Source organism: Lepidochelys olivacea (assembly GCF_965140295.1).
Source record: "Lepidochelys olivacea isolate rLepOli2 genome assembly, chromosome: 1".
Classification (NCBI taxonomy): Eukaryota; Metazoa; Chordata; order Testudines; family Cheloniidae; genus Lepidochelys; species Lepidochelys olivacea.
In genome coordinates this window covers 84,501,774-84,521,435 of record NC_140411.1, presented here as the reverse complement: position 1 = coordinate 84,521,435, position 19,662 = coordinate 84,501,774, and the positions used below count along the sequence as shown (strand labels likewise).

Here is a 19,662-nt window from a genome sequence, read left to right as displayed (position 1 = left end):
AAACAGCACCTTTTTACTCTATGGTGCAGTCAGCACAGCTAAAGGTGAGATAGCTGGGTTCTATTTCTTCTTCCGCATTGTCAAAAGAATTAGGGATGCTAGGTAGCATCTCGTAAGACACTCTCAGATTTGGCAGACCTGTCACACATGCCTATATTTTTAGGGATTCCACCCACTCAACCTGTCCCCTAACAAAAGCTCTCTCGAGGAATAAAAAGTAATTAAAAGAGTTTCTCAACAATTGAGAATGATGCAGAATTGTTAGTTCCTATTGCAGGGCAGAATTCTTCCCTCAGTTACAAAATTATCAGTATAGTTCTTTGGACTATAACAGGTTGTACAGGTGTTAACTGTGGGAAGAATTTGAACACAACTGAGCTGTACAAGTGTAACTGGGAGCATACATTGGCCAGCAGAACCTTTATTACTAATGATGACGTGCAAGATAAGAACTCAAGTTGCAGAACTAATGGCCTGTGATGGGATATTAGATGGGGTGGGATCTGAGTTACCCAGGAAAGAATTTTCTGTAGTATCTGGCAGGTGAATCTTGCCCATATGCTCAGGGTTTAGCTGATCGCCATATTTGGGGTCGGGTAGGAATTTTCCTCCAGGGCAGATTGGAAGAGGGCCTGCAAGTTTTTTGCCTTCCTCTGTAGCATGGGGCATGGGTCACTTACTGGAGGATTCTCTGCTCCTTGAGGTCTTTAAACCACGATTTGAGGACTTCAATAGCTCAGACATAGGTGAGAGGTTTTTCGCAGGAGTGGGTGGGTGAAATTCTGTGGCCTGCGCTGTGCAGGAGGTCAGACTAGATGATCATAATGGTCCCTTCTGACCTTAATATCTATGAAACTCAGGTGGGTTTTGCAGGGCTGGCAACTCTAGAAAAAAAGCTCTTTTTTAATGCATCATTGAGCAAATATGATTTTTAAAAATCACTGAGACTCATAATATGGACACCCCTCCCCCCTCCCCGCCATCTTTACATTCACATTTCAAAGAACTGCCACATTTTAAAACATTTAAGTGACATCACTTCAGGAGAAAAGGTGTAAATTCACCCTTCAGTATTTCTTCCCTGAAAAACCTCAGGGAAACTAAATGCAAAAAAATTAAGTTAATGCGGAGTAGACAAGCACTCAAACGTCAGGAAATTCATAAAATTGACGTATCTGCTGCAACATTATCTCAACCAAATCACACATCAGTTGGATTCCCATAGAGCCCGGAGCCCCAGTCATGGACCAGGACCCTGTTATGCTAGGCCAGGAGTGGCCAACCTATGACTCCGGAGCCACACGCGGCTCCTTCTATTGGCACAGACTCCGGGGCTGGAGCTACAGGCGCTAACCTTCCATGTGCCGGGGGGCGCTCTCTGCTCAACCCCTGGCTCTGCCACAGGCCCTGCCCCCACTCCACCCCTTCCCGCCCCCTCCCCTGAGCCTGCCAGGCCCTCGCTCCTCCCCCTCCCCGGAGCCTCCTGCATGCCACAAAACAGCTGATTGGGAGGTGTGGGGAGGCGCTGATGGGCAGGGCTGCCGGTGGGTGGGAGGTGCTTGGAGCAGGGGTGGGTGGAGCTAATGGGAGGGGCTGCTGACGTATTACTGTGGCTCTTTGGCAACGTACGTTGGTAAATTCTGGCTCAGGTTGGCCACCTCTGTGCTAGGCACTGTACAAACACAGAACAAATAAATGGTTCCTGCTCCAAATGTTCAAAATAAAAAAAAAAAAAAAGTCTAGTCAGGTCCCCCCGAATCATAAAATTTTTAAAAGTAAAATAAAAAAAATTGAGGAAGGAGGAGGAAAAGTGGGGCATTCGTCTTCTGCTTTTTAAGCCTCTAGACTTCATGTTTCCATGCTTCTCTTGACAACTATGACTGGACCAGAAACATAAAAATAAACAAACAAACCTGAGATTCTCATGTAACCACCAGACTCCGGAAATTGAGAAGACAATCACCAGGTTGTGATATTTGTGACAGTCATAAGAAATGGCAACACTATTTAATGTAAACCTAATATTGCAAAAGTTGAAAAGGAGGACTATGGTATAATTTGCAGATTTTCTAGTTGAATATAGCACTGCAAATTACATTGCAACTGGCGGGGCTGGGAGAGGCCTGAGGAAGTGGTACAGCAACATAGTTCCCACTGGTCAAGCTAACAACTGACTGAGGCCTGGCCTACCTCTAAAACTTTTGCCAGCGTAGCTATGTTGGTTGGGGGGAAGAAAAAGAATTACACCCTACCCAACACCTATGTGAACAAAAGCTCTGGGTTAGAGAGATTATACTGGCAGAGTCCTTTTGCTACTATTTCATTCAGGAACCAGCGCGACCTATACCAGCAAAACAGTGCTTTTGGCACTACACGCTGGGTTTTCACTAGGAAAGTTTGCTAATATAGTTATACTTGTGTATCTATACTAGCAGAGGCAACGTGTAGGGGAACATGCGGGATCACGTGTGCCCCAGATTTGCTGCTTGGTTTGTACTGAGCATGCTCAGTAACATTGCTGAAGCCAGCTGCCTTCACTCTGCTGCCCCACTATCCGCAGGCCTGGGTTGTCTCTGTAACCAGCAAACGCTTTCTAGTGTATACAGAGCCTCAGAGTATTACTGGGCAACAAATGGGAGGCCTCCCTCAGCGTCCAGAATGCAGGGAAGGTTGTTGTGCTGGGCTCCGGCAAGTCAAAATTGCTAGTTATTTATTTTGCACACTTCTCTGGTACAAAATAGTGGAAAATAAACTAAACAGCAACTAATCAGGTTTGCAATACCCTACACAGTGGTCTCCAACCTTTCTGTAGGAATAGCATATTCCTATTCCCAGAAGACTGTAGCAGTTGCCAGACACCCCGCCGCTGAAATACCGGTGAGAAGCGGCAGCGGCAAGAAACATCGCCGCCGAAATCCCGCCGACAAATGGCAACACTTCTCGGCGGCATTTCAGCAGGTGGTTCACCGGCAGTCGCACTCGGCAGCGGCCTTTCCGCGGCGCGGTGTCCTGCAGGCGCACACAACTCTCCGGCAAGAGCCACTGCGCCCACAGGTACCATGTTGGGGACCCCGCCATAACATATCTAGGATGTGTAATGTGGCAAACTTAACACTACATGAGAAACAATGTGCCAAATTCAGACCCGATGTAATTCCACCAGGTCTGAATTTGGTCCCTTAAGTGAGTTTCCTGAACACCTATACTTGGATTCCTCAACCATGGCATTACGTTAGCATTACAAAAGTATGTATTAAATGAAAAAGTAAGTCTAAATGTTATGGACTTCGTTAAACAATGTTACAGTGCTGAGCACCAGCTTTAGAAACATGGATAGATACTTTGAATGGATGCTCTAATCAGCAAATTTGAACACTTGACTCTCCAGCATGTTAACCACTTCAAAAATGTAGGGAAATAGAAAGTTACCTAGCTAGTAAAAGACAGTTACCTTTTCCTTAACTGGTGTTCTTCGAGATGTGTTGCTCATGTCTATTCTACAATAGGTGTGCGTGTTTGCCACGTGCACCAGTGCTGGAAGTTTTTCTCCTAGCAGTACCCGTGGGAGGGCGGGGGGTGAAGTGCCCGCCACGACCCCCGGAGTGGCTCCTGCCTGGCATGGTATAAGGGGAACTACGCGCTCCCCCGACCCTCAGTTCCTTCTTGCCAGACAACTCCGACAGAGGGGAAGGAGGGTGGTAATTCCAAGCTATATCTGTTGGAGGTGGGTAGGAGTTCACAAGTTCCCAGGACAGAGGGCATCCCTGCTGAACCCGGCGTCATCCCTGGTTTTGGAGACGATTGCATAGTGCAAGGTGAACATGTGAACCAAAGACCACACGGCAGCCCTACAAATGTCCTGGATCGGGACGTGGGCCACGGAGGCAGCCAACGAGGCCTGCGGCCGAGTCGAGTGTGTCCTCACAATGGGTAGCAGGGGGACACCCGCCAGCTCATAACAGGAATGGATACATGAAATGATCCGATTGGAAAGCAACTGAGTGGAAATCGGCTGGGCCCAGCGCGCTCAGCTGAGGCGAAGAACAGTTGCGAGGACTTTCTGAACGGCTTGGTCCGCTCAAGGTAGAAAGCCAGAGCCCGCTGCACATCGAGCATGTGGAGACATCACTCCTCACTGGACGCATGAAGCTTGGGGCAGAGCACTGGTAGAAAAATGTCCTGAGCCATGTGGTAGGCGGAGATCACCTTCAGGAGGAAAGTGGGGCATGGGTGGAGCTGGATCTTGTCTTTATGAAAGACCGTGTAAGGCAGCTCAGAGCCCTGAGCTCTGAAACTCGCCTGGCCGACATGATTGCAACCAGGAAGGGCACCTTCCATGAGAGGAGAAACCAGGAGCACGTGGCCAGTGGTACAAACGGGGGCCCCATGAGAAGAACCAACACCAGGTTTAGGTCCCACTGCAGGACCGCGGGTCTAGCATATGGAAAGAGACAGTCCAAACCCTTAAGGAACCAGCCAGTCATAGCATGGGAAAATACTGCGCGCCTTTGCACCGGCGGATGGAAGGCTGATATGGCTGCCAGGTGCACCTTGACTGATGAGGGCACCAGGCCCTGGGCCCTTAGGTGGAAGAGGTAATCAAGGATAAGCTGGATCGGGGCGGTCACCGGAGAGACACCCTGGTCTGCCACCCACTTAGAAAACCGGGACCACTTCACCAAATAAGCACGGAGAGTGGAGGGCCATCTACTTGTGAGGAGGGCATGCTGAACCTGCTCTGAGCAAGTCCTTTCCTCTCCACCTAACAACTGAGCAGCCACATCGCGACGTGAAGAGCCGCCAGGTTGGGGTGGAAGAGGTGGCCCTGGTCCTGAGAGGGAAGGGGAGCAACGGCCACGACGGAGCTACCCCGAGGCCAGTGAGGGTCCTGTACCAATGCTACCTGGGCCACGCCAGGGCAATGAGGAGGACCCGGGCCTTGTCCGTCTTTAACTTCTCCAGGACCCTGCTGATTAGAGGGAACAGGGGACAGGCATAGAGAAGCTGGCCAGACCAGGACAAGAAAAAGGCATCGGTGATAGCACCCCTCCTGAGCCCCTCTCCCCGGAGCAGAACTGGGCCATTGCCGGTTTGGTCGAGTCACGAACAGGTCCACCTGGGGAGTTCCCCACCTTCAGAAGAGCTGGTGGGCCACTTCCAGGTGGAAGGACCACTCGTGTTGCGAGGAAAAGTCCCTGCTCAAGCGATCCGCCCTCTCGTTCTGGGCGCCCAGTAGTTGGAAGGCTATACAGAAGTTCCACAGCCTGAGGGCTTCGCGGCAGAGGACCAGGCCCCACCTTGCCTGTTGATATAGAACATTGAGGCAGTGTTGTCTGTGAGGACCCTGACTACCTTGCCCTCCAGCTGCAAGCAGAAGGCCATTTACACATCAGCTGCACCGCCCTGAGCTCCTTGACGTTTATATGTAAGGTCAGGTCTTGAGCCGACCACAGGCCTTGGGTCTGAAAGTTCCTCACATGGGCCCCCCAACCCACGTATGACGCATCAGACACCAGCTCAAACAACAGGGCCCTGTCCCTGAATGGGACCCCTTGGAGCAGGTTGTTTGGGGCGGACCACCACCGTAAGGAGGTGATCACAGAGTCCAGCATGGTGAAGACCTTGTCCATCCTGTCTGTAGCCTGGGAGAACTTCGAGGCCAACTAGAGCTGGAGGGGCTTCATGGTGTAATGGACCATGTACGTGCACGCCGACATGTTACCTAAGAGTTGTAGGCAAACCCTGGGTGTTGTCACTGGGAACCTTGTGACCGAGTCAATGAGACCTTTCAGGGTCTCAAATCTGTCTGGCGGGAGAGAGGCCCTGGTTGACACTGCGTCCAGGAGCGCCCTGATAAACTCTATGCGTTGGACGGGGACTAACATGGACTTGGTGTTGTTTACCAACAGGCCCAAGGCGGTGCAAGTGGACAGAAGGAGCGCCATGTGATCCCTCACCTGCAATCGGCAGGTGTCCTTGACAAGCCAATTGTCCAGATAGGGAAATATCTGGATCCCCCGGCTGCCGTCTGAGGTAGGCCACTAGTACCAACCTGCATTTTATAAACACCCTGGGGGCAGTGGACAGACCAAATAGGAGGATCGTGAATTGGTAATGATTCTGTCCCACCATGAAATTGAGGACATGCCTGTGCCCCTCGAATATGTGTATGTGGAAGTACGCATCCTGTAGATAGAGGGCAGTATACCAGTCCCTGAGATCCAGGGAGGGGATGATGGAAGCCAGGGAGACCATGTGGAACTTGAGATTCACCATGTACTGGTTCAGATCTCTGAGGTCTAGGATGGGCCTGAGCCCCCCTTTAGCCTTTGGGATAAGGAAATAACAGGAGTAATACCCCTTGCCCATAAACTCCTCGGGCACCACCTCTATCGCTCCTAGACCTAGGAGCCGCCCCATCTCCTGCTTGAGCAGAGCTTAGTGCGCAGGGTCCCCCAAGGGGGATGGGGGCAGGGGGTGGTTGGGCGTTGAGGAAGTAAACTGGCGGGTGCAACTCTGGGAGATAGTGTTGAGGACCCATTGGTTGGAGGTTAGCCGCGACCATTCCGGGAGGAAAGCACACCACCAGTTGGAGAAGGGAAGCTTTATTGGGGGGTGGATCCCCGATGAGGACTGGTGGGGTGCCCCCGAGCGTCCCCGCCTACTTGCCCTTGGAGGACCCAAGCTGGAAGGCAGGCTGAGATTGCCTTGGAGGGCATCTCTTATAGTCCCACTGCTTCTTATGGGCGACCTTGTACTTCAGAAGGGCAGCTGGGGCGGGAGTCTGCTGCGGCTTGAACTTAGGGTTTGCCGGAGCCAGGACATAGAGGCCCAGAGTCTAGAGGGTCGTGCAGGTCTTTCATGCCATGCAGCCTTGTATCTGTTTCTTCCGCAAACAGAGCTTTCCTGTCAAATGAGAGATCCTGCATGGAAGACTGCGCCTCGTTGGACAGCCTAGAGAGCAGGAGCCATGACGCCCGTCTCACGGACACCACAGAGGCCATGGATCATGTGGCTGTGTCTGCAGCATCTGAGGTTGCGCGCAGGGGCGCCCTTGCAGCCGCTGCCCCTTTCTCCACTAGCACCTTGAACTCCTTCCTATTGCGCTCCTGAAGGGAGTCCTCAAACTCGGGCAGGGACTGAATTCATACCGGCCCAAGAGGGCCTGATGGTTTGCCATTCGTAACTGGAAGCTTGAAGATGAATAAACTTTCCTTCCGAAAGAGTCCAGTCTCCGAGAGTCTTTGTTCTTTGGGGTCAGGGCTGGCTGATCCTGCCGTTCCCTGTAGTTGACCAACTCGACCACCAGGGACTTGGGCGCTGGGTGGGTATACAAGTACTCATGCCCCTTAGCGGGCACAAAGTACATGCGTTCTGCCTTTTTAAAGATGGGGACCAATGAGGCCGGTGTTTGCCACAGGGTATTTGAAAGCTTAGCCACCACTTCATGGAAAGACAAGGCCACCCGACCCGGTGCCGATGGGGACAACACGTTAAACAGGGAGTCTGAGGGCTCCTCCATCTCCCCTGCCTGGAAATGGAGGCTTGCTGTCACCCTCTTTAAGAGTTCTTGGTGGGCCCTGAAGTCCTCCTGCGGCCCCGCCCCCCCCTCCGTCCCGCAATCGCCTCCTCTGGGCGGGGTGAAGAGGCCGGTGCGGTGCTCTGGGTGTCAGCCAGCACTAGAGAGGCCACCTCCTGGTCGGACTCTGGGCACAGTGCTGAGGACACACGTCCCACCGCTTCCTTTCTCAGGGGTCTGGAGAGGGAGGCCGAGACTGCCTCCAAAACTTCGGCCACAGAGCGAGCTCCCACCGGGGCTGTGCCGCAGGCCACGGTGCCCACTGGTACCATTGGGCTGGCCACGACACTCGGTACCACTGCACCTGCTGTGACACCGGCGGGGCCAGCTGTTCGGGTTGACTATGAATGGAGACCAGGCTGGAGCAAGATCTGCTGCTATCTCTGGACTGGGAGGAGCGGCGGTGCTGGTATCTAATGACGGCCAAGGGACAGCGATCTCGACATGGAGGACTGGTACCGGCAGTAACAGCTGCTCCGTGAATGGCCTCGATGGGCAGACCCGCAACGGCGAAACGCTGGCAATTGACCCCAGAGCTGCGATGTCTTGGAGGAGACTTGGAGCGGGAGTCCGAGTGGGAACTGCGTCGACGACCATGCCGTGATTGACTGTGGTACCCTCTCCGAGACTAGGACCAATGGCGACGCCCACCACAGTCCTGCCAATATTCACTCCTTTAGGACAAGCGGTGCCGTGAGTCCCGGCCAGACAGAACCCAGCCAGTCTGGTCGGCGTTGAGGGTGATCCACCTGGACTCTGCCCCGAGCAATCCATCCTCACAGTGGCCACAAACCAGGCAATGGGAGCTGCGGGGATGGTGGTTGTGGGCACGGGCCGCACACAGAGACCCGCTGCCCCCCTCCTCCTAAGGAGTGCGCAGAGACATGCCAGCAGCAGCTGGCCGCAGCCACTCCCCCAACCATGGGGCCACGGCATGCAGGGAGCCTGCCTGAGCCCCTGCTGCACCAACAGCTGGGAGCCACCTGTGGTGAGCACCTCCTGGCCAGAGCCTGCACCTCACACCCCCTCCTGCACCCCAATCACCTGTCCCAGGTCAAACCCCCTCCTGCACCCAAAATTCCCTCCCAGACCCTGCATCCCCTCCGTTAATATGGTAGAAATGTGTGGCCCATAACGACTTGCCAAATTTCCCCCCTGCAAAAATTATTGCCCATCCCGGATGTCGATTATAAAATAAATCTGCACATTAAGCTTCTAAGAAAATTGCAGGAGACATTCTCAAATGCAGAGGTAAGTAATTTAAAGAAAAAAAACTTGGAAGACAAACTAGCTGCAGACTGATCCCACAGACATTGCCATCAGTAGTCTTACAATAGTTAAGCAGTGACTTCTTCCAATAGATGCCCCAGAAAGGCCTGCCAACTTAACTCTGCAACACCCAGACACCACTGATAGAAAAATGTAATACACCCTTCCGAATGTGGATTGTGAAGCTGCCAAGAACACTACAGTGGCTGCAGCAGCAGCTGACTGATACTACAGCAGACAGAAGGAAGGAGAGCACATTTAACAAAGTGAGCAACTGGGAGATGCCAAATGAGTATTGCAGATGAATGTGTACATGTGCCAATTTGCTTTATAGCTGTGTTATTTTTAAACAGAACAAATTATGCCAGCAGCAGTCTGTATTTATGACCACATCTGGACATTTGCAAATCACAGTACGATACCAATCTACAAAACTACAAGCAAAAGGGACATCCGTCTGTAGTCATGTATAATGAGGAACCAAAGAGTAACTGCTCATTTGTTTAAGAGTCCCACCCAAGAGAGTTTTTTAGACCACAGAAAAAGAAAAAACCAACAACAAAGACAGGCAGATAGAAGAAGAGGTATAAGGTTGGGATAATCGGATCCCATTACATTATATTTGCTATATCCAACCAAAAATACTTTAAAATGTGTTCTTTAATCAGGTGTCCATTCTCATTTTAAATAAGAGATGGATATTAACTGGGGCTGTCAAGCCATTAAAAAATTATTCACAATTAATTACACTATTAAACAATACAAATACCATTTATTTAAGTACTTTTGGAGGTTTTCTACATTTTCAAATATATTGATTTCAATTACGAAGTGTACAGTGCTCACTTTATATTTATTTTTGATTACTAGTATTTGCACTGTAAAATATAAAATAGTATTTCAATTCAACTAATACAAGTACTGTAGTGCAATCTCTATCATGAAGGTTGCACTAATGTAGAATTATGTACAAAAACAGCACTCAAAAATAAAACTATATAAAATTTTAGAGCCTCCAAGTCCACTCAGTCCTACTTCTTGTTCAGCGAATCATTCAAACAAACATGTTTGCTTACATTTGCCGCTTGTTTACACACCAAAAGTGAGAACAGGCATTCTCATGGCACTGTTGTAGCCGGCGTTGCAAGATACTTACATGCCAGATGCACTAAAGATTCATATGTCCCTTGATGCTTCAACCACCATTCCAGAGGATGAGTCCATGCTGATGACGGGTTCTGCTTGATAACAATCCAAAGCAGTATGGACTGACACATGTTCATTTTCATTACCCGAGTCAGATGCCACCAGCAGAAGGTTGATTTTCTTTTTCGGTGGTTTGGATTTTATAGTTTCTGTATTGGAGTGCTGCTCTTTTAAGACCTCTGAAAGCATGCTCCACACCTCATCCCTCTCAGATTTTGGGAGGCACTTCAGATTCTTAAACCTTGGGTCCAATACTGTAGTTATCTTTAGAAATCTCCACCGGTACGCTCCTTGCGTTTTGTCAAATCTGTAGTGAAAGCGTTCTTAAAATGAAGATGTGCTGGCTCATCATCCAAGACTGCTATAACATGAAATATATGGCAAAATATATATAGTGTCATCAGCATGGTATGTCCCCTGGAATGGTGACCGAAGCACAAAGGGGCATACGAATCTTTAGTGCATCTGGCACATAAATATCTTGCAACGCCAGCTACAACAGTGCCATGCAAATGCCTGGTCTCACTTTCTAGTGATGTAAATAAGAAGAGGATAGCATTATGTCCTGTAAATGTAAACAAACTTGTTTGTCTTAGCGATTGGCTGAACAAGAAGTAGAACTGAGTAGACTTGTAGGCTCTGAAGTTTTACATTGTTTTGTTTTTGAGTGCAGCTGTGAAACAAAATTCTACATTTGTAAGTTGCACTTTCATGGCAAAGAGTTTGCACTACAGTACTTGTATGCGGTGAATTGAAAAATACTATTTCTTTTGTTTACCATTTTTACAGTGCAAATATTTGTAATCAAAAATATACACTTTGATTTCAATTACAACACAGAATACAATGTATGAAAATATAGAAAAACATCCAAACTATTTAATAAATTTCAATTGGTATTCTATTGTTTAACTGTGTGATTAAAACTGTGATTCATTTTTTTGTGATTTTCTTTTGAGTTAATCGCGTAAGTTACCTGTGATTAATCACCAGCCCTAATATTAACTAACCACTGCTGCACAGCCTTTGCTATTTGTAAAAGTTTAAATCTCACTGGTAACTAGTTTGCTAGTCTAGAAAGAGGTTACAGAGCACAAGATACAGAAAAGGAGTAGAACATTGTCACTGTTTAATTGTTCTTCCTTGTGTGATATCAGAAGGCATGAGGTTGACCATGCAGTGGAAGCAAAGAAAAACCCACCCAAACCATAATTCTCAAGCCAGTAGTGACTTACATCTGTGAGTGACCACACAACACTGCATCAATTCTAGGAGGTGGAGAATGGCAACCACATGGTGGCTATATGTAAAATTTCCACTAATTCAAAAAAGTCACTGGTTTGAGAGAGCTCCCTTTATAAATAAGGATCTACACAAAGAATAAGCAATAGCAATAATGTTAGTAAAAACTATCAAACTGGTGGAAAAATGTTTAACTTCAACCACTATACTACTCCTACCCATGTACCATCACATAAATTATGTTTGAAAATCTCTACATAGATACAAGCCTGACATTGCTAGCTGACAACTGCTTTCTGTTGGTATTATAGAACTGAGATCCATTAGACTAGTGTCAAGCCAGGAATAGATATATTAGTGTTTGACTAATATATTTAAAAGGGTTTAACTTTCTATAGTGAAAAATACAAAAACATGCAACAAGAACTTCCTAGATTACGTTGTGGAGTAATATAGTCTGTTATACTTCAGGTCAAAAGAAACATCCAATAAATAATTAAAAAAAACCCACACAACAGGTTGTGGACCAGAGTTCAGTTGTGTGAAGGGTTACCCCCTTAAAAGCTCAGGCAAGATTTTCAGGAGTAGAATTAAGTTAAAATTAAGCTCCCAATACATATGTAGCCCCCTAAGTAAGTAGTCTGCTTTTCAACTGTACGAGACTAACTTTAACTACCCATATTTAGTATTAGCTTAAATATGTATTAAAACCAAATCAGCTAGAAATTGATAGAAAACAAAAAAAACACCAATCCAGCCATTTACAAATATCAAAACAATGCAGCAAAATGGTTGACAGTCAGTAGGGTCTTTCTGCAGTTACATTATCAGAACACCTTAAGTATTATCCAAGATAGATATGCCATATGGCTAAAATGTTCCCCACTCCAAACTTCAGGGGTGGGGAAACTGAGTCAGTAGGGAAAGAAAACACTGGTGCACCTTTAAGGATTGCTCCCTTCCCCTTCCACTCCTTGTGGGAGCTCAGCTTCGTTATGGGCATCTGGGGGTTCCTAATGAACTGGCTGCATGGAAGGGAACATCAGAAGCCGACTGACTCCTATACATCCAGGAGGGTGGGTTTTTTTGTTTGTTTTTATAAGCCCTTTCTCCTGCTTGGGGACCATTCTGCAGTCAGGAGCAATAGCTACCATCCTTCCCTCTTTGAGATTAGCTGTTTCGGGTCCTTACAATGGGCATCACACTAGTTGCTTTTGGCCTGGAAAGAATACTTCCCTCACTGCCTGATTGGCCTGCAGCAACCCAGGATCCAGTGGCTAGGGTCAGTCGTAAAATTCATGTTCTTGCAAACTGGTAGATGTCCAGAACAAGTCTGGTTCCTCGATAAACCAGAACTGGATTAGAGGACAGCATGTCCAAAAGAATGTGGAGAATGGGGCTGGGGCTCCTAATGACTGGTACAACGAGGGTTCAACCCCTCTTCCCCCACTTCCTGTACTGCCCTTCCCATGTATACAAGTTAATGGTCCCAGCAACAGTGGTGGGACCAGCTTAAATGGGTTGAGAAGGATGGGTGAAGGGAGCCCTCACCAGGTGGTACAAATTACAAAAGGATGACCTGCATCAGGCAAGTTATTGCCAGATTGTTTCCCAGATGCATTAATAAACTGTGGCCTAGCTGAACCACATTCCTGGTGTCTTGGACAAAGGAAACAGGCAAGAAAAAAGCTATAAATAGGGTTTGTGCAAGTTACTTAAAAATTTAATGTTTTTTCCTCAAACTTCAAAGCTCTATTCTGCATTCAAACAAAAACTGTTTACAGTCAACCTCGTATTAGTTTGTTTTCTAACTTTAAGGCAAAAAGCAAAGCTGGCCAAATTTCTCCAAACCATGGAGGCAGCTGCTCCTATCCAAGTTCACAGGAAATAGCAAGAAAAGTACACAGCATTTGACACATCTGGAAGAGATTGCATAGTCTTTGAAAATACTGTCCTAATTCCTTTCCTCCTGCTGATGATATTTCAGGCTACTAAAGTGCTACATCAACTACAGAGGATTAGATAACATGTAGGCTTTAGCTCTACCCATTCTTTTTGTCAGAACAAAGGAGAAATTTTTCAAGCTAGCCCGGAAAAAACAAACATCCTGATTCAGAAGAAAGAATATTGTGAAATGTACTGGCGTAAACAGATAAATGAACTGGAAGGTTGATATTTAACTTGGGAAAATTGGTATTTACTGTACTAGGTGACCAAGGTAAATTTAAAAAGGAAATCAGCATTACATGCTTTTCATGTTTGTACTAAGTAGTGAAAAGAAATGTCAATATAGTAAGTTTTAAGTAATAAAGCATGGAATGAAGGGAAGAAGTAGTACAGGAGTCTGGGATTTGTACTCATTTAGCCAGAAATTTACATGTAATTACATGCTAACTGACATGCGTGAATACTGCAAATGGGTAATTCTCTAATGTAAGGTGCAAAATCCAAAAGCAAACATCATAATTAGCAAAACAAAATGTAATGTTTTATTTTCTCTCTCTCTCATAAGGACAATGAATGAAAAAAAAACAGATGAACTTCAAAGGGAAATGCAAATCAACTATTAAACAATGAATTTTATTTTATTTTTTCAAGAAAGGCTGGAAAGAGGAGTTTTCCCCTGAAGTGTTAGTCTATGATCATTTACCTTTCTGGTAGTTTTGAAAGATTAAGAATAATGAACAATGTGACCAGTTTACATATGCATTTTTTAAAACATTCAGTATAGATACAAAATATAGCACTAAGTTAAGACAACAAATCTCATTCTTTTAATGTTAGTATTAAAGCAAAGCTCCAATAAAAAAGAGAAAGAAAATAAATGTGTTTCAAAGATGCAAAATATATCGATTACTGGTTGCAACTGAGATTCCAGTTGTAGTAAAGAATTAAGAGGTCTATTCTCCCATTGTGTCAGAATCGTAAGTCTCAGACATTAGTGGGAGTTACGTATGTTTATGAACAGGAGAATGCACCTTCTAGAGATGATATATTTTGAAGAGTAATACTGCTACTTTTAAGTAAATACAATCAAGAACCCATTTCCTATTTTTGCTAGTAGAGCCTTAAAAAAATAAAACACCCATGAAGAAAAAAATGTTATTTCCAAAGTGACAATAAAAATGTACTCATCAGCTTCATTCTTATGTAACACTGAAGTATTTATTCTAAACAAGCGTGGTAAGACAGCTACAAAAGCCCTTTTGAGAAATTTAAATAAAACAGATTGTGTTTATATAAACACAAACCTTCTTAATTAAGATGATCAGTGTTACAAACCAAGGAACTGATCTGCAATTGCACCTATGCAGAAGCCCAGGCCCAACTACATGGATCTAATTGCAGAATCAGGGCTCAATGGCCCAGTGCTTGCTTGTGAGAGTAGCGCCATCCCTTTTAATGGGACTTTCCATATGCGTATGGGTTTCCAGGATCAAGCCCAAATTAGTTATTCAAATCATACTGCAAAGAAACTAAATTGTTCCGATGGACATTTAAAAGCTTTTGCTCTCTTTTAGAATTATATCTAAAATAAAATTATACTTTAACATCCAAATTAGCCAAAAAATAGTGTGTATATATATACTGTCCATATGAAGAGTAAACATAATTTACAGTGAATGAGAAAATACTGTGGTTACAAATATATTTTGACATAATTCCTAAGAAGCAATCTAAACAGTAATCTATGCATAGTTATTTACACAGGAGCTAGCTGGAAGGGATATTTCATTTTTAAATCAATACATATTTTGGTCAGAGAGTTTGATAAAAGCTGATCAATACAGGTTTATAATAATCAGGAGCTGCAGGTTTTAGTAAAAACTTTATAACAAAAATGTTGTATGTTGCGCAATCATTCGATGAACCTAAATGACATAAAAAACTAACTATAACCTGACCTGGTTAATCTGAATCATTTAGTATATCCCATTTTTACTCTCAATTTAACTTCAGATCAACAAGACAGTGGTACATACATGCTGAGACAAACCACCATTTAAATCTTTCACAAACAACAAGCACAGATTAACCAATCTGACTGTACTTAATCTCTATCATCAGACTGTATGTATGGTTTGTTCTCAGTTCAATCCTATCCTCTAGTTAGCACATATGCAAATGTGCAAAAACAAAAAGGCAATACTTAATATAAATATTTACTAGAATGAACAGAACTGGCACTTAAGCAAAAACCACCCTGTCATTCGTTTTAGAAGCTGTATCTTTTCTTCACAAATTTGTCTTCTGTTTTTAGTAGTCTTCTATCCTATTTACTTGGAGGGTTACCGATCATCTGGAAATTTCACATTGGTAAAGGAAAGGAATGTCTGGTTGATGCAGTCTGGAGATAAAGAAAGAATCATACTTCAGTTCTTCAGACTGATTACCTGTAAGCAACACTGATAACTGAGTTAAGATTTACAGCTGGGGGGAGGAAGGGGAAAAAAAAAAAAAAAAAGTAGCTACTCCCCAAATCAGGATAACAGGATAACAGAAAGTGACAGGATTAAAAAAACAACCCTTAACTTTCAAAAATATTCTATAGTTTTTCTCTTGAACGATTTGTATGTTTCATGATATTTTAGAGCTGCTAACATTGACAAGTAAGTAACTTTCTGTTCAGTGCATTTATTCCTTGTATTAAATGAATAAAATTCATTCATTTATGCTTGTTGGCATTTGCTTTGACTGTATTATTTCAATTTAATACTTAAAACCTTTGGAACAAATATTAAGTCTCTTCAAGAGCTGGAGAGCTTTTTTTCCCCATAGCCCTCACTGTGATGAGGTCAGAAGTCTGGGGACCTACCCAGCACCCACCGAAGTCAATGAGTTGACTTTAGTGGGTGCTGCATAAATCCCGAATCTTTGATCCTATACCAGATTTCCATCTCAGATGAAAGACTCACCGACCAAACCATCACAGATTCTCTTAGGTTTTCCTTAAAGCCACTGTGTTCAGATACAATGTATGCAGTTAATTTTTAGAACCCTGAATTTTAAAAGTTTTATGCCTGCACATGTATTTTATTCATCACCATAAATTATTTAGCAAAATAGATACTAGATGTTTTCATGCAGTGTTTACTATACTTTTCCTTACTATGTAGAGGCCACTGTACTGCTCAGAAAATGAAAGATGTTATTCCTATGAAAAGAATAAAATACTGCAGTGTGGAGACCACTAACTTAGTAATATATGGCATTTAAAAATCAGCCTAAAAGTTTACCTTACTGCACAGTTTTGACAAAATGGCACAAAGTAAACACACAGTACATTGCAATTTCGCTCACTTAGATTTATTTCTTGATCAAGATCTGTAAAGCATAGCATAAGTAATTATTTTCCATATTTTAAATGAGTAGGTGTCTAAGTGGATGTCACCATCTTAAATAAGAGACCCATCATTTCTAGACTAAGTGTCTCTGTTTTTTTCCCCCCAGACTTCCAATATTGTGTTGCTGGTTACTTCATACTGATCCTGAGGCCAATCTTGAAGAAAAAAAAAAGTTAAGAAAATCATCTTTATGAAGTTAAATATAGCTTCTAAATGAAATCAGATTAAGAACCAATACCAAACATTTCAAGTTGCTCATGAAATAAGGAAAATGCTACAACAGTTACTTGTGGACATGAAGATAGTGGTTAGTAACGCTAAAAGCAACCGAGTCTCCCTGTATTAAGTTATGTAGCAAAATCCAAAAGATCTACCTAATGGATAAAAAGTCTATAGAAGCAAAAAAGTGGACATGTGCCAAACAGATTAGTCAGATAGCTTAAGGTTATACAGAGCACACTGTTAGATACATCATAAAAATCGTGGCTCACAACTGGCTTAAAAGAGTCATGTACAGAGTCAATATATGTCTGGTTTCAGAGTAGCAGCTGTGTTAGTCTGTCTTTCTTATCTCTTCAGAGCAATATCAATCAAACTTAATATTCAGATCGCCAGTGAGGAAGCACTGATCTGACTGATCAGTTCACATTTGCTAATGACTATCCTGATTGGCTGCAGATTGATTATACAAGATGAACAATTTTCACCTTAATTTCTAAGTTGGTTTTAGATTTAGAATGCTAGTTTCAAAAGAACACAACATTTTTACTTTCAGAATGTAGCGTTATAAAAAGCATCATACTTCTAAAGTACCTTCAGAATGCATGGCACAACACAATTCTTTTTTTGGTGGCCAAGATCTAAAGTTCCTTAAAATAAATCTTGATTTCAGCTCCTCTGTGCTCAGCATTTACCTCTAGAACAGTGGTTCTCAACCTATTTACCATTATGGTCCACATGCAATACTACTGTACAGCTGTGTGCTGACTAGGCTGCAGGTTGAGAACCACTGCTCTAGAGACTTAAGTTTTAATATTAAATATTTACAAAATTGCTTACCTCTAATACAAGAAGAAAAATCTTGTTCTATGAGCAGCTGCCATGCTTTCAGACATGTTTCGGACTTTAAGGTAATTGACAAATCCTCGGAAGAACAGGAGGAGACCTGAAAATATTTAAAATAGATATCATGAGAAGTGCTAAGGTAGCCAGTCATATTAATAGGTTAGATTATTAGCTGTATTAAAATAATGGAAAAAGTCAGTATTATTTGTATAACCCTGATCTTCCACAAACCAACCATGAGTTGTGAGCCTTTAGTGTCTTGTCCCATTCATATCTATATAAATTTATGTATCTAGATATATAGTTCCAACATCAGGAAAGATTTTACAATGAACATCAGGGTTTTAGGTTACTAAACAAACATACAAAACAATTGTTTTTGAAGTACAAAAGAATGTTTGCTATACAGTTTTACAACATTGCTCCGTTTCTTCCTTTTTTAAAAAAAAATATAGCTTCTAACTCAGAACAATAAAACTGCTGTTGTGTCAGAAGACCATCTGAATTCTAAAACATAACCAGAAATATATAGATGTAGGAGAATAAAGGTACTTCCAGACAAACAAATAAAATAAAAATAAAAGCGCTAGCAGGAAGATGATAAATGGCAGTAGATGACTGCTTGATGTTTGGACTGGTGAAGTTTTTTGGCTGGCTAAAAGAAGAGGCAGAGTATTGACTGATTAACACAAGATTTGTTGAGCATTAGTTGTAAATACATGCTTTTTTTTTGGTGTAAGTCACTTAGAAAGTAACACCACACTTTCTCTAAATTATTAGAGCTGAAAGATGAGGGAGTTACTTATAACAATAGGTACAAAAACTGGTCAAATGGAAGTTATTTTTCAAGTTTCAATGTATAATTAAATGAACTCACTTTCATATGATGTTGATGACAATTTAGCAATTCAATGACAGACTGGACTTTTTTTTTTTTTTTTTTTTTTTAAACAAAAAGACTATCAATGAGTATAAGGCTAGTAATATGGCCTAGGGCAGAAAGTATAATGGGACTCAGGAAACCTTAGTTCTATTCCCAGCTCTGCTATTCCCCTGCTGGGTGACCTTGGGCAAGTCACTTTACCTCCCTGTGCTTCAATTTCCCCATCTGTAAGATGTGGATAACGATATAAAGGAGGTAAGTAAAACATTTTGAAATCTACTGATGAAAAGGGCTATTTAAGAGCTAGGTCGTATTAATTTATTATTAATTATTATTATTATAGTAAATAGGGAAAAAAGTAGTTGTAGAAGAATCGCACTTCACGATTTATGGTTTTATAATCTCTTAACTTTTAGGCATTAAGAGGACACTAATACTCCATCTGCCTATTGTGAGGTATTTTGCACTTTCTTCCATGCTGCTGGCCATTGTCAGAGACAGTATAACGGACTAGATGGATTCTCGGTCTGATCGAGCACAGCAACTCCTATGTTTGAGATGATGGTGCCCCTTTAGGATTAGCAAGCTTCTTTTAGAATACTGAAAAATTAATTTCACCAGCCCATGTATGTGTTTCTCACTACTATAGCTAAGCTTACATAGGGCAAGTCTACACTATAAAATTAAGTCAGCCTAAGTTACATCAACGTACTGCCACCGCAGTAATTCCATCGCTTTTACACATCCACACTATGCCTTGTGTTAGTGGTGCACATCCCCACCAGGAACGTTTGCACCAATTTAACTGCTGGCGTAGGGCATTGCGGGAGTGTTTCTGAAAGGGAGCAGTTGATGTAAGCAACACAGTGATTACAATGACATTGAGTTGACACAAACTACATCAATTTAAGCGCTATGTCTCTCGCAGAGGTGGAGTTATTAAGTTGGTGTCGTGGGAGAATTACATCAGTCGGAGCTACGTTTTAGTGTAGATGCTTACAGAGTTAGGTAGACGTAAGCTGCCTTACATCAACCTAACTCTGAAGTGTAGACCAGGTCATAATTAGAGCTGT

At 43.6% G+C, this 19,662-nt stretch overlaps 1 protein-coding gene across 3 annotated transcripts in view; it reads right to left on the bottom strand.

Annotated features, from left to right (window-relative positions):
• Positions 1–12,992: 12,992 nt before the first annotated feature.
• NDFIP2 (Nedd4 family interacting protein 2) overlaps positions 12,993–19,662 on the bottom strand; it is a 66,701-nt gene continuing 60,031 nt past the window's right edge. For 2 of the 3 annotated variants that reach the window (XM_084652562.1, XM_084652564.1), the window contains 2 exons: positions 17,701–17,806; positions 12,993–15,644 (listed from right to left, as the gene is read on the bottom strand). In XM_084652562.1, coding sequence (XP_084508688.1) covers positions 17,703–17,806 — 104 coding nt within the window. In that variant the 3' untranslated portion in view covers positions 12,993–15,644; positions 17,701–17,702. Of the gene's footprint in view, positions 16,797–17,700; positions 17,807–19,662 lie in introns of all 3 variants that reach the window. The other variant, XM_084652563.1, reaches the window with a different exon arrangement.